Here is a 14,793-nt window from a genome sequence, read left to right on the forward strand (position 1 = left end):
TATCACCAGGTGAGGTGTGTGTGTGTGTGTGTGTGTGCACGTGCGTGCCATTCTGATGCTTGGTTTGTACTTCAGCAAATCGTCTTGACCATGTCTACATGACTAAATGCATTAAGTTGCTGCCACATGATTGGCTGTTTAGCTATTTGCGATAACATGCAGTTGAAAAGGTGTACCTAATAAAGTGGCCGGTGAGTGTAGAATACAAAGGTACTTATCGGCTTCACAAGGAGAGGAGAGAGCGCGATGATCCCCTGTCTTTAACTCCAGAGAAACACATTGATCATTGATTAATATCAGTGGAAGGAGATTCAAGATTCCCAGAAGATAAAAGGTGATCATAGTTGACTTTCCCTGACAGGTGAACCTGTTTGGTAGTGAGTTAGAGTGGAACCTGTTTGGTAGTGGGTTAGAGTATGTTATGGTCCCGTGCTGTGCTATGTTCTAGTATGAGGAGGACTATAGAATGAAGTAGAAGCCGCACACTCTAGTTCCAGATGCAAAAGTGTATTTTAATTGACAACGGTTTCGGCCGTAGCCTTTGTCAAGTCTTACCACTCTCCTCCCCTCCCCTCTCCTCTCCCCTCCTCTCCCCTCACCTCCTCTACTCCCCTCCCCTCTCCTCTCCCCTCCCCTTCCCTCCCCTCCTCTCCTCACATCTCCTCTCCTCTCCTCTCCTCTCCTTTCCTCTCCTCCTCTCCTCTCCTCTCCTCTCCTCCCCTCCCCTCTCCTCAAGTAAGACTTGACAAAGGCTACGGCTGAAACCGTTGTAAATTAAAATACACTTTTGCATCTGGAACTAGAGTGGGTGGCTTCTACTTCATTCTATAGTATTCTGCTCCGTCGCCAGCACCTCGCCCATGTTTTCTGTGGTGTGCGTTCTCTTCTTTTTCAATCCATCCATTGAAGGAGGAACCATCCATCAATGCCTAACTGGTGGATTTACAATGACAATAAGCTTTTTGTTCATTTGTAACATGCACACACACACTTCATAAACTGGTTTTACATGATTTCTGATGTGAAACTTTGTCTGGTGAAAGTCAACTGTGGGAGTGTGTCCCTGAGGGTTGGAGAGTGTGTGAGAGTGTGAGGGGGAGTTGCTGTGTGTCAGTCGAGGTCGGTGGAGGACAAGCTCATTGTAATGCATGGAACAGGACAAGGAATTGTATCAACACATATTTGATACCATACCTTATTCCATTCTATGCATTTCAATGAACCCTTTCTTCCGATTTCTGCCTCCACCAGCCTGGGGTGTGTGTGTGTATTTGTGTGTGTGTGTGTGTGTGTGTGTGTGTGTGTGTGTGTGTGTGTGTGTGTGTGTGTGTGTGTGTGTGTGTGTGTGTGTGTGTAGAGCTTTGGTGCTGGAGGACATGTCCAGTTACTCACCAGCCACAGAGTCGCCTCGGACTGCTCGGAATCTGACAACAAATCCACTTCCTGTTACGCTGACGTCAGACAGGAAGTGGAGCGTGGCGGTGTGGGAGGAGATGAGGACTGGGTCAGGGGGGGCGTGGCCACAGAACCTCCCTAGGAGACACACAGCCAATCAGAGACCAGAGCCCACAGTCAGGATCCACCTATCAACTGCTATAGAATGGTGATGTTGTTGTCGACATATTGTATACACACACACACACACACACACACACACACACACACACTTATTCTCTCACATGAAAGTAGAGATTAATGGAGGCAGAGATCAGTGGTCCTCTGTGGCTCAGTTGGTAGAGCATGGCGCTAACAGCGCTTAGTTCCCGGGTTTGATTCCCGCTGGGACCATATATACTGAAACATCTATCCACTCTGGCTGTGACTATGGAAGTGGCTTTGGATAAAAGCGTCAGCTAAAATTTGACATATATTTTTATATATAACTGACAATGTAATCTATATTAGTTTTACATACTCTAATTGTCAGTCTTATTGCTCTACTGCCCATTTCTGTTTTATATAGTGTTGTTTATTACATTGTTGTTGTTGTTTTATTAAAATTTCCAAAATTTCGTTGTTTGGTACCTGTACTGTAGCAATGACAATAAAGACCATTCATTCATTCATTCATTCATTCATTCATTCATTCATTCATTATATTGCTCTGTCTTTATGCCTTATGCACCAACCACACCAAGTAAATTTCCTGTATGTGTGAATATACGTGTGAATAATTCTGATTCTGATCTGATTCTGATTCTGATTAAGAGTTCACAAGTGTGGAAGGTGATAGAAGAAGGTTTTTCCTTCTACCACAGAGACTGCCAATGGCCCCGGGCCTGAGCTGGATTACTCTTCCTGCTACGACTGGTGGATTGATGATTCACTTGCTTAGTCAAATGTATTGATTGTAAGTCGCTTTGGAATAAGGCGTCTGCTAAATGCCAAAAATGTAAAATGGAAATGGAAACTCAGAGGAGAAGAGTGGCCAACCGGGGGACAGTCTGACTGTGTGTTTGACACCGCTCCTCATTCCCTCCCATGCTTGAGAACGAGCCCCGTCCTCCGATTTCTACCTCCACCACCAAGTTGGATCTTAAACTCAGTGGTGTGGCAAAGGTATAACTGAAGCAGTGCACAGTACCAGTCAAAGGTTTGGACACACCTTCTCATTCAACGGTTTTTCTTTATTTATGTATTTGATCTTTTCTCCATTGTAGATGAATACTGAAGACATCAAAACTATGAAAGAACATCAGAACACCAGGTGGCACCTTTGAAGAATCTAAAACATAAAACATAACCTGGTTTGTTTAACACTTTTTTGTTTAATACATAATTCCATATTTGTTCTTTCATAGTTTTGCTGAATATTAATTAGATTAATATTAATCTACAATGTTGAAAATAATCAAAATGAAGAAAACCATTGAATGAGAATGTGTGTCCAAACTTTTGCCTGGTACTGTAGGTCTTGTAGGCCCGCAGAGTGAACCCAGACAGCCCTGTCCTCTCACCTACAGGCCTGTGTGTGTCTGCCCCAGACAGCCCTGTCCTCTCACCTACAGGCCTGTGTGTGTCTGCCCCCACGTACACCGTCAGCTGGTCGCTGTGGCACAGGCTGGCGTTCTCCACCTCCAATTCCTGGAATTCCAGCAGGATGTGTCTGCCTACCGGAACGTTTATAGACCAGGAACACATTCTAGAGGAGGGGGGGATCATAAAGGGAGGGAGAGCGAGAGAGAAAGAGAGAGAGGGGGGGGCAGAGGGGGGGAGAGGGAGAGAGAGAGAGAGAGAGAGAGAGAGAGGGGGGGGGGGGGGTAGAGTGAGGGAGAGGGAGAGAGAGAGAAAGAGAGAGAGGGGGGGCAGAGGGAGGGAGAGGGAGAGAGAGAGAGAGAGAGAGCACACACAACATAGAGGAAAACATTAGAAAAGCACACATTGCTAGAGTTTATACATACATATGTTTACCCATAATCACCATTTAACTCTATATGTTTAATTATTATATATTATCTAAAGTTAAGTGGTGATTATGGTTAAACATTGGCCTGGATTCTAAAGGTCAAGGGTCAACTGTTTTCAAGACGAGAGCGTTCAATGAAGGCATTCAGCTCTCCCTCCCAGCGTGCCCCTCTCCCTCCCTCCCTTGGCTCTCCCTCTCTCCCTCTGCCCCCCTCCCTCTCTCTCTCTCTCTCTCTCTCCCTCTGTCTCCCTCCCTCTCTCCCTGTCACCCTCCCTCCCTCTCTCTCTCCCTCCATCCCCTTCTCTCTCTCCCTCTCTCTCTCTCCCTCCCTCCCCTGTCTCTCCCTCCCAGTGTCCTCCTTTCTCCCTCTCTCTCTCTCTCTCTCTCTCTCCCTCTGTCCCCCTCCCTCTCTCTTTCTCTGTCCCCTTCTCTCCCTCCCTCCCTCTCTCCCTCTCTCTCTCCCTCCCTCCCCTGTCTCTCCCTCCCAGTGTCCTCCTCTCTCCCTCTCTCTCCCTCTGTCCCCCTCCCTCTCTCTCTCTCCCTGTCACCCTCCCTCCCTCTCTCTTTCCCTCCATCCCCTTCTCTCTCTCACTGCCTCTCTCTCCCTCTGTCCCCTTCTCTCCCTCCCTCCCTCTCTCTCTCTCTCCCTCCCCTGCCTCTCCCTCCCACCCAGCATCCCCCTCTCTCTCTCCCTCTCTACCCTGTCTCTCCTTCTCTCCCGTGCGTCCTTGTGTGCATGCATGTGTGTGTGTGTGTGTGTGAGTGTGTGTGTGTGTGTGTGTGTGTGTGTGTGTGAGTGTACTGTCACTATATAATATACAGTATATATATCATATATATAACGCCCACTCGTTGTTGTTATAGTGACGGCCTGGCAGGGCAGGGTTCCTGATGATTCCTTCACTGTCGCTGACAGCCCCGTCTCTCACACTGCACAACCCTGCAGCACACACACACACACACACGCACGCACGCACACACACACACACACGCACACACACACACACACACACACACATACATACATACAGCACAGGAGCGCACAACACACATACAGCACACGTGTGCACACACACACACATACACACACACACACACGCATACATACAGCACACACGCGCACACACACGCACATTCAGCACATGCACATGCACACACACACAGCACATACACACACACACACATATACACACGCACATGCACATGTACATGCATATGCACACACACACACACACACACAGCACATGCACACACACACACACACACACACACACACACACAGCACACGCACACACACACACACAGTTGAGTTACTCACACATACACAGCATCATTAGCAGTAAACACACAGGTCAAATCCTACAATTACAACCAGTAGAGGCTAATGTTGTGTGTGATGCTACAGGTATGCAAATTGAAAACAGAGTGGTGACATTGGAGCAGATGACGCAGATGTTGCTGGGAACCGTTTGAAATATGTAAATAAATGCACGGTGGAGATGATGAGAGGAGAGAGGACTTACTTGACATTGACCGTTGGTGTGGGTTAGCATCTGCATAAACACAACAACAGAACCGGCCGTGAGAGCAGCGTTAGTAATGTCTCTGTCCTCTTCAGATGAACCACCTCCAGACCCCAATTACACTGAACTAACAACTCAACTGTTCTAACATTAGAAATACCATGATTCATGATCAGATGCAAAAGCAGGATTAAGCCACTTGATAGTTGACACCTTGAAGTTGTGTGTGGATATACTGTACCCAGACCATAGTTCAGAATAATACACTACACATGAAGAGGAGATAACATCAACAATAATCTAATTAATAATCAAATGAAAGCAGGATTTAGGCCCAATTATGGGCCCGTCTGGCGTAAGAGGTTACACTCCCATGGCTTCAAGACCTACAGTACCGGTCAAAAGTTTGGACACACATTCTCATTCAATGGTTTTCTTCATTTTTATTATGTTGTTATTGTAGATGAATATTGAAGACATCAAAACTATGAAAGAACACATATTGAATTATGTAGTAAACAAAAAAGTGTTAAACAAACCAGAATATGTTTTAGATTTTAGATTCTTCAAAGTAGCCACCTGGTGTTCTGATGTTCTTTCATAGTTTTGATGTCTTCAGTATTAATCTACAATGTAGAAAATAATACATAAAGAAAGAAAAACCATTGAATGAGAAGGTGTGTCCAAACTTTTGACTGGTCGTGTTCACTGCTTCAGTTATACCTTTGCCACACCACTGAGTTTAAGATGCAACTTTATTGTTATTGAACAGAGCAGTGCAGTCCAAGTGCTGAGGCAACCAAATGTAGTTTGTGCACACGTCTCCCCCCAGGGAGAACAGAGCTCTGGGCACAGGGTCAGCCATCTTCACCACCCCTGGAACAGTTAGGGGTTAAGTGCCTTGCTCAAGGGCACAACAGCAGATAGATATGATGCCAGCAAATCTCCAGTCACCAGCTCACATCCGGCTCCCTCCTGGATCGAACCAGCGAACCTACCGATTGCTGGCCGGCCTCTCTAACCTCTAGGCTACCTGAGCCAAACCAAGCTGAGCTGAACCAAGCTGGGCCAAGCCAAGCATTTACATTTACATTTACATTTTTGGCATTTATCAGATGCCTTTATCCAAAACAAATACATTTGACTAAGTAAGTGAATCATCTTTCCATCAATCATAGCAGGGAAACGCAATCTATGCTCGAGCCAGGGGCCATTGGCAGTCGTAATGCTAGAAGAAGGAAGAAATAAGTTGGAGGTTTTTTTCCAGTGCTGTGCTGGCTGGGTTAGGAGTGTTTACATCACCCTAGAGGCTGTAGTGTAGCAGTGCTGGAAAGGACACTAGTGGTGTTAGAAGATAATGGGCCCTCTACAGCGTGTTTTTAGTGTAGCTTTATGTAAACAAAGGTTTAGAGAAAACTGTAATTATTTAATCAGAGTTGTTGTACACAGTCTAAAAATATCCCAGAAACGCTAGAAGGATAATTCAAAACTCCTGTTGGATGATTGCTTCTATTATATAATTCTACTGTACGTGGAACCCAAAATGGTTTGAAGGCTGTGTTTGTAAATCCGCCGCAGCACACACTGGGTTCAACGTCATAAAGGGACGAAGTAATTTGATTGGACAAGAGGCACTCCATGAGTTCTGGTCAGATTTCCAGAGCGAATTTACGAACGCAGCCCCAGTATAACCTAAAATGGTTCTTCCAAGGGTTTTCCCACAGGAAAAAAAAGCTGAAAGAGCCTTTCCTGAACCATTTGTCTCTGCCTTTAAACTCGGCCCCAGCAGAGCTCGCTCTCTCTCTCCTTCTCTCCCTCTCCTTCTCTCTCTCTCTCTCTCTCTCTCTCTTCCCCTCTCTCCCTCTCCCTCTCCCTCTCTCTCTCTCTCTCTCCTTCTCTCTCTCTCCTTCTCTCTCTCTCTCTCTTCCCCTCTCTCCCTCTCCCTCTCCCTCTCTCTCTTTCTCTCTCTCCCTCTCTCTCTCTCTCCCTGCCTCTCTCTGCCTCTCTCTCTCTGTGTCTCTCTCTTCTGAGGCCTTTGTTCAAAGAGTGTGTCATGTTTGGCCTGCTTCACACAGGGATAACACTAACCCTCTCTGAGCCGGCTCTTGATCCAGGACAGGAGCATCCTGACGTCAGTGAAGACCCCAGGAGAGCCTCTCTTGGCTGGGGAGCGGCTCTTGTTGTTGACCCAGCTCCGACCACAGCCCTTCCCCCAGGAGGTGACCCCCACCAGGGTCCACCGACCATCCCGCCTGGGGCACACCAGAGGACCCCCAGAGTCCCCCTGGAGGGAGGGAGAGAGACAGGAACACAGACACACACACGCACACACACATACAGTACACACATATACACACACATGCATACAGTACAAACACATGCACACACACACACACACACACACATACACACACACATACATACAGTACAAACACACACACACACACACACACAGGATCTGATGAGGAGACAGAGAGATGAGTGATCCCCAGTGAGCAGCAGATCTACTAGCAGAGTAACAGGGCCGTAAGCACAGCACAGCACTCCTCCAACCCCGCTGGCCAGAGCTGACTCAGGCTTTTAATAAATGATGATAATAGTCTGTTAACTCCGCAAAAAGAGGCAGAACTGAACTTCTGAGGCCCGAGAGCAGAGCGGTCCATCTTCTCCATGGTTCTGGGTCTGGCAGGGTAATGTGTGTACGTGGCCAGAGTGTCAGTCAGTTTCATAGATTAGGTTTCAAAGTGCGATTCAATAGGTTATCAATATCGTTGGCGATCAATACCAGTGATCTGAGTGTTAAAATTGTTAAGTACAGAGCACAGAGGTCTACCTTAACTCAGAATGTTTCCTTTTAAATGCATGTTTACTTTAAGCCCATATGGGCTGGGCACCAACAGAAAGTGCAATTACACTTCAATAAATACAAATGAATCAATCAATCAATACATCAATCAACCAATACAGCAATCAATCAATACATCAATCAACCAATACATCCATCAATCAATACATCAATCAATACATCAATCAATACATCAATCAATCAGTCAGTCAGTCCTCTACCTGGCAGGCGTCCCTCCCTCCTCTCTCAGGGCCGGCACACACCACGGTCAGGGCCTGCTGGGTAGGTCTCACCGTCTGGAGGACGAACCTGCACCTAGCAGGCTCCACCAGCTCCAGCTGCACCTCCCTCAGCACCGCGGGGAGACCGCCCCCTACAGGCGTGGAGGAGAAGGGTTCTCCATCATCAAGACATTCAGGTGATCCACTATCATATAGTGGTCTCCATCATGGAAACATCCAGGTGATCTGCTGCTATATTAAAGACATGCAGTATGGTGGCCTCCACCATCAACACGGCCATAAGATCCGCTATCATGTTAAAGGCCCAGGGGAGGCTGGTGGAGGTAGAAATCGGAGGACGGCCAATTGAATGCATGGAATGGAATCAGAAATGAACAGAGATTTCTACCTCAGCCAGCCTCGCCTGGTCTCCTTCATCAAATCTATTTGATACATCCAACTAGAGAGAGGATACAGTAGCATGAAAGCGAAGGGTTGAAGGTCAAAGGTCAACCAAACTCTAAAGTCTTACGTTCTTTCGTCCGGCCCCATCCACTAACAACACAGCTGGTCCTCGGTGGGAAGTCCTCACTGGGCAGAGGCAGGCATATGGGCCGGACACGGGCGCCTGGCTACCAGAGATGGAAGAGACATTAGTGACAGCAGCAGCTGGAGAAACCAGGGACAAGTCTGCAACCAATTAAATTGTTTTATGAAATACATTTTATGAAAATACATTTTCATAAAGCGTCATTGATTTTCAACAGCGTTGACATTTATTCAAATTTTTCGGAATAAAAGTCTGAACAATTTTTCCCTGTTGCCGATGTGTTCCTGCTTTCACCGGCTGCCGTCACATACGATACACTTCCTCATTCCGTTCAGCCATACTCTGACATCATCACTAATGGACAGAGGAAACCTGCCCAGTCGAATGCGTCCGTTGATCTCCAGAAGAGCGATGTCGAAGGACATGGGGGAGGTGTGCTGGAACTTCTCGTGGACCTTGAGGGTCTTGATGGTGAAGGTCTGCTCCTCCTCATCAGAGACCCGCCTGTCGTACTCCCCGACCACGGCGTTCAGGTTCCTCAGGTACTGTCTGTGGTGAGGACGTCAGGGGTGAGAGGCTTGTTCATGCTGTCCAATATCACACATGTGACACGTTCTAGTGTTTTGGTCCGCATGTCGGCAACCAATCAAAATGTTCTGACTTTTATTTTGAAACACGGAAATACGTTTCAACGTTGTTGAAGATCACAACACACACACTTGCTTGTCAAGCCAAAATACCTCAATGCAATGGATTCGGTGAGTAATCCCCACTGCTACCTTGTTAACTAGAACACTACTGTTAGCAGGTTCACAACACAAGCCGTGTTAGTTGACTAGCGATGTGTCATTGATTTTCAACGACGCAGAAATGTATTCACATTTTTCGAAAGAAAAGTCTGAACATTAAATCGGATGCCGACATGCGGACCAAAACACTAGAACATGTCATATATCGACACAGACTTTCACCAAGGGAGGCTGGTGGAGGTAGAAATCGGAGGACTGGGCTCATTGTAATGCATGGAACGGAATAAGGAATGGTATGTGTATGTTCTGTTCTATGCTTTACAATGAGCCCCGTCCTCCGATTTCTACCTCCACCAGCCTCCCCTTGAGTCTTGTATGTTAGTATTTACCAGACCATTCAAACACAATTACATTTTTATCCCATTTAGTCACATGATGGAGATGATAGAGTATGAGGGAATCATAATGTAACCCACAGTAATACCTGGTACAGTACTCATGTACATTACAGTCAGTCCTAAAGGAGGGACAGTATGAGAGGAGATGGGATGTGACCAGGGGAGGCTGGTGGAGGTAGAAATCGGAGGACGGGGCTCATTGTAATGTATGTAATGTAATGAGGAATGGTATCACACTCCAAACACTGTCTGTTTACTACCAATCCAGACACCATTCCTCCTTCCATTCCATGCATCACAATGAGCCCCGTCCTCCGACTTCTACCTCCACCAGCCTCTACCTCCACCAGCCTCTGCCTCCACCAGCCTCTACCTCCACCAGCCTCTAGAGGACGTGACGTACGTGGAGGTGCTGGAGAAGCAGTGTGCAGCGGTCAGGATCCAGCGGTCAGTCAGGATCGCTCCTCCACAGAAGTGAGATCCCCTGGTCCTCAGAGACACCTGGGAATGAAATGACCACACACACACTTACATCACCACACACACACTTACATCACAACACAGCATGACCACACACACACTTACATGACCACACACACACTTACATCACAACACAGCATGACCACACACACACTTACAACACAACACAGCATGACCAAACACACACTTACATCAACTAGAGTACGGTAGCGACAGTGGAGGCTGATGGAGGTAGATAAATACTTTATTTATCCCCGTGGGGAAATTCATTTTGCCGCGCCACTCCACTAAAAACCACACATAACAACACAACACAACATAAAGGACAGACAACAACACTGGGCCAGCCATGTACAGTATATAAAAAACAGTGAGATCTGATATAAAAGTGGATTAAAAGGATGGCTATAGTTATTTATATTAAAATACTAAAAAAGTGATGATGGTGATTATCAGCGTGTGTGTGTGTGTGTGTGTGTGTGTGTGTGTGTGTGTGTGTGTGTGTGTGTGTGTGTAATACCATTCCTCATTCCATTCCATTGATCCTCAGATTTCTACCTCCACCAGCCTCCAGTGAGATATCCTACATTTCATAAAGTAGCATGGCTGAGTCATGATGGTAGAAATCGGAGGACGGGCTCATTGTAATGCATGGGACGGAATGAGGAATGGTATCAAACAGGTGATTTCAACCTCCACCAACCTCCTCTGCTGCGTACATTAGTAGTATATTATGGGCCGGAGTCACAGACAAGGCTTAAGCCTAAGGGCTGGTTTACACCTCAAGCAGCAACCTCAGCAGCGTGCGTGCTTTTCAATTTCGCAGTCAATGAGCCTTATCTGTGAAACCGGCCCTATATCTCTTAAAGGGGAAGTCACTTGCCACCCATGGGTGGGCTCCATATCTGGCCTCCACCCCTCCGATGATCCTCAGCGAGCGGTCCAAGATGCTCCGGGCTTGAGGAACACCACACTTCGGACCTGGAGGTACACATGTAATATACATCTATAATGTACACATGTAATATACATCTATAATGTACACATGTAATACACATCTATAATGTACACATGTAATATACATCTATAATGTATTGTACACATGTAATATACATCTATAATGTACACATGTAATATACATCTATAATGTACACATGTAATATACATCTATAATGTACACATGTAATACACATCTATAATGTACACATGTAATATACATCTATAATGTACACATGTAATATACATCTATAATGTACACTAATATTATAAAATCATTTTTATTTTATTGTAAATCCACAAGCAACCTGTATATCTGGGTAAGGGGAGGCTGGTGGAGGTAGAAAACGGAGGACAGAGGCTCATTGGAACGCACGGAACGGAACGAGGAATGTCATTCCTCACACATTGTGTTTGATACCATTCCTCCTGCCATTCCATGCATTACAATGAGCCCTGTCCTCCCGTTTCTACCTCCACCAGCCTCCCCTGCTCTGTCTCTCTGCCTCTGTGTACCGAGCTATCACGACTTACCACTGTTCGCTCCAAGTCCAGTTTGTAAACAGCAGCACAGACAGAGCAGAGCCCCGGTGGTCTGCAGCCCCCAGCGTTGCATCCTGGCTACTGTCTGTGGTCCTGTTGGCCGGGACAGGGGGGTTTATAAGGTGGGGGTGGTGGGGGGCGGGGGTGGGTGGGGGTCCTATTGGCGGGGACAGGGGGGTTTATAAGGTGGGGGGTGGGGGTCCTGTTGGCGGGGACAGAGGGGTTTTATATGTTGGGGTTGGGGTGACTGGCACAGGGGGGTTTATAAGGTGGGGGGGGTGGGAGGTAGGAGGTGGGGTCATGTTGGCATGGACAGGGGGGTTTATAAGGAGGGGGGTGGGTGGATGGGTTAGTGTTTATGTGTGTGTGGGGGGGGGGGGGCAGGGGGGTGTTTATGTGTGTGGGGAGGGTCACATCGTTAACTACACAGTACACTTGAAAGGCCCAGAGCTAGGCCCGGGGGGATGGGGAGGCATGTTAAACAGTTAGTCTACATTCGACTGTTATACTACGATTCCCCTCGGCAGTTTGAAAACAACAACAACAACGACTACTATCTCCATATCAATGGGCCCAGACACAATGCAAGGACAACACAGCCGGCTCATTGGACCACGCATTTGTTTCTAGAAGCAACTCAGAACCCGTGTTGTGGCCTGACTAGTCAGTATGACTCAAGAGGACGCCGGTGGAGGTAGAAATCGGAGGACGGTTTCATCGTAATGCATGACGTGGTACCAGGATGAGTAACGGTATCAAACAGAATGGGGATCGAACACACACACACACACACACACACACACACGCGTTTGATACCGTTCCTCTTTCCGTTCCCTGCGCTACAACGAGCCCATCCTCAGATTTCTACCTCCCCCAGCCTCCCCTGGTTCAGCCTCCCTGCGTCAAAGACTGCCTCTCCACGACCACGAGGCACCGCACACATTGTTGACGCTGTTGTCTGTGAAAAGTAGCCCATAAAGTGAGCTAAGGAGGTGGGCTCAGGGACGCCTATAAACCCTGGATAATACTGGGAGACCGGAAGAGAGACTGTTAACAGGCTGCCTGTTAAATTGGCCGTAGACACCGGAGTGTCAAGTCAGAAGCATCAGGAGTGGCAGGAGGAACAGAGATAAAGAGAAATGTGTAAACAGGTGATGTTGATGTGTCGTAAATGATTGAAGACTGACTGAGATTAAAGACTGATACACTTCCTATTGATGGGCCGTGCTACCCAGTTAGAAAGAGAGAGAGGGAGAGGTAGGGGGGGGATGAGAGAGAGAGAGAGAGACAGAGACAGAGATAGAAGAGGGTGTGTGAGAAACAGAGAGAGGTGGGAGAGAGAAGGACAGGGGGAGCAAGAGAGAGAGAGAGAGAGAGATGGGGAAAGAGAGAGAGAGAGATGGGGAAAGAGAGAGAGAGAGAAAGGGAGAGATAGAGAGAGAGAGAGGGAGTGAGAGATTTATAACCAATTTTAAAGCGTTCATATGTTTAGGGTTGATGACGCTCTGTCAATAAGGAAACCCACATCAAAGCGTTGGAGCTCAGCAGCCTTTAGGGTTTAAAGGGGCTTCCCTTTATTAACAGATCATAATCAGATATATGATGGAACCGCTGGAGTGTATAGGCATGGTTGTTGCTTATTCTGTGTTCTTGATATACAGACACGCCAACAATTGTTCTCCTTTTCCCCCCACTGACTTTGAATGGGAGATGGGCAAACCTTTGTTCTCCAGATTTTATAAATAAATACAAATCCCCACAGTGAATATGTCTCATTGACTTTTTACAATGCTGTATAGTTTGATGTAGTGAAGGTTTGAAGAGTGTCAGTTTCATATCAGTTTCCTTTAGAAGTTGGACAACTGCTATAGAACTGTTAACCCTAAAGGGCATGAATGGAAGCCCACTAGAGCAGCCTGTATCTTCAACCCTAAATACCGCATGCCTCTTCTTGGAGTAGGTTATCTAAGCTGTCTCTGAGAAGTTCATGTCAAATAAATTGTTACAAAGTAGCCACTTCCTGTGGCATTTCTCAGAAAAGATGAAACATGAAAATCAAAGCAGATGATATACTGTGGAGTCCCCACTTTACATCTAGAGAGATAGAGGGAGGGAGGGAGGGAGGGAGGGAGGGAGGGAGGGAGGGAGGGAGGGAGGGAGAGAAGAGAGATAGACACTATACAGACAGAGATTACTCTAAAGGGCGGCTATTCAGTTGATGGCAGAGGAAAGCAGGGAGTTCTACAAAGCCACCCTTTCTCTCTCTGTCTCTCTGTCTCTCTGTCTCTCTCTCTCTCTCTCTCTCTCTCTCTCTCTCTCTCTCTCTCTATCTCTCATGACGGTCAACTTGACCTTTAAAGAAAGGTTTTCTGAGAAATGCCAAGGGAAGTGGGTACTTTGTAACAATTTATTTGACTCGAACGTCTCTGAGTCAGCTCCGGTGCTCAGGGAATAGATGATAGAAGTCTCTCAGTTGCTGTCAGGGAAACTGTGTGTTGCCAGTGTCCCTCCCTGTAGGTCATTCCATTTCAAACAAACCCAAAAATATCTATTTGATAGTCAGGGAATAAGTAAACAAAGAAGTCCATCAAAAATAATGTGTAGGAGGAGGATTTCTGTGAGAGAAACCATCCATCTGACACCGTGGTCCTCTGTGGCTCAGTTGGTAGAGCATGATGCTAACAACGCTTAGATTGTGGGTTCAATTCCCGCTGGGACTGTATATACTGAAAAATGTATGCACTCACTACAGCGCAAGTCACTTTGGATAACAGCATCAAACCCAAACGGTTTGTATTATTGTATTACATCCGGTGGGAGTGCTGCTAAACGCCAGAGAACTCGATTCAACATGAAAAAGCTCCACTGGAGAATAGACTTACCCAGAGCAGGCGGTCTCTCTGATAGGAAGGACACAGCTGCACATCAGCACACGAGCTGTTGACTGTGACAGGACGAAACAGCCTTGAGGACCGGGACAATCTGTTCCTCAAGTCAGTGTGTTGCTCTAAGGGAGGCTGTCAAACGCTCCGACAAACTCCCTTAGAACAATACAATTGTATCTGATTTGACGACCCAGTAG

At 46.8% G+C, this 14,793-nt stretch overlaps 1 protein-coding gene across 1 annotated transcript in view; it reads right to left on the reverse strand.

Annotated features, from left to right (window-relative positions):
• The window catches only part of LOC308169912 (ovochymase-2), a gene marked incomplete at both ends in the record, with an annotated part of 32,344 nt that extends 20,560 nt beyond the window's left edge, over positions 1-11,784 (reverse strand). The window contains 9 exons of the mRNA XM_080544645.1: positions 1,393-1,533; positions 3,003-3,110; positions 7,018-7,213; positions 7,996-8,147; positions 8,528-8,627; positions 8,857-9,094; positions 10,096-10,193; positions 11,056-11,153; positions 11,703-11,784. Of these exons, the coding sequence (XP_080400771.1) occupies positions 1,393-1,533; positions 3,003-3,110; positions 7,018-7,213; positions 7,996-8,147; positions 8,528-8,627; positions 8,857-9,094; positions 10,096-10,193; positions 11,056-11,153; positions 11,703-11,784 (1,213 nt within the window). The remainder of the gene's footprint in view (positions 1-1,392; positions 1,534-3,002; positions 3,111-7,017; positions 7,214-7,995; positions 8,148-8,527; positions 8,628-8,856; positions 9,095-10,095; positions 10,194-11,055; positions 11,154-11,702) is intronic.
• Between the last annotated feature and the right edge of the window lie 3,009 nt (positions 11,785-14,793).

This window comes from Nansenia antarctica (genome assembly GCF_963989245.1).
Source record: "Nansenia antarctica genome assembly, chromosome: 14".
In the NCBI taxonomy this organism is placed as follows: Eukaryota; Metazoa; Chordata; class Actinopteri; order Argentiniformes; family Microstomatidae; genus Nansenia; species Nansenia antarctica.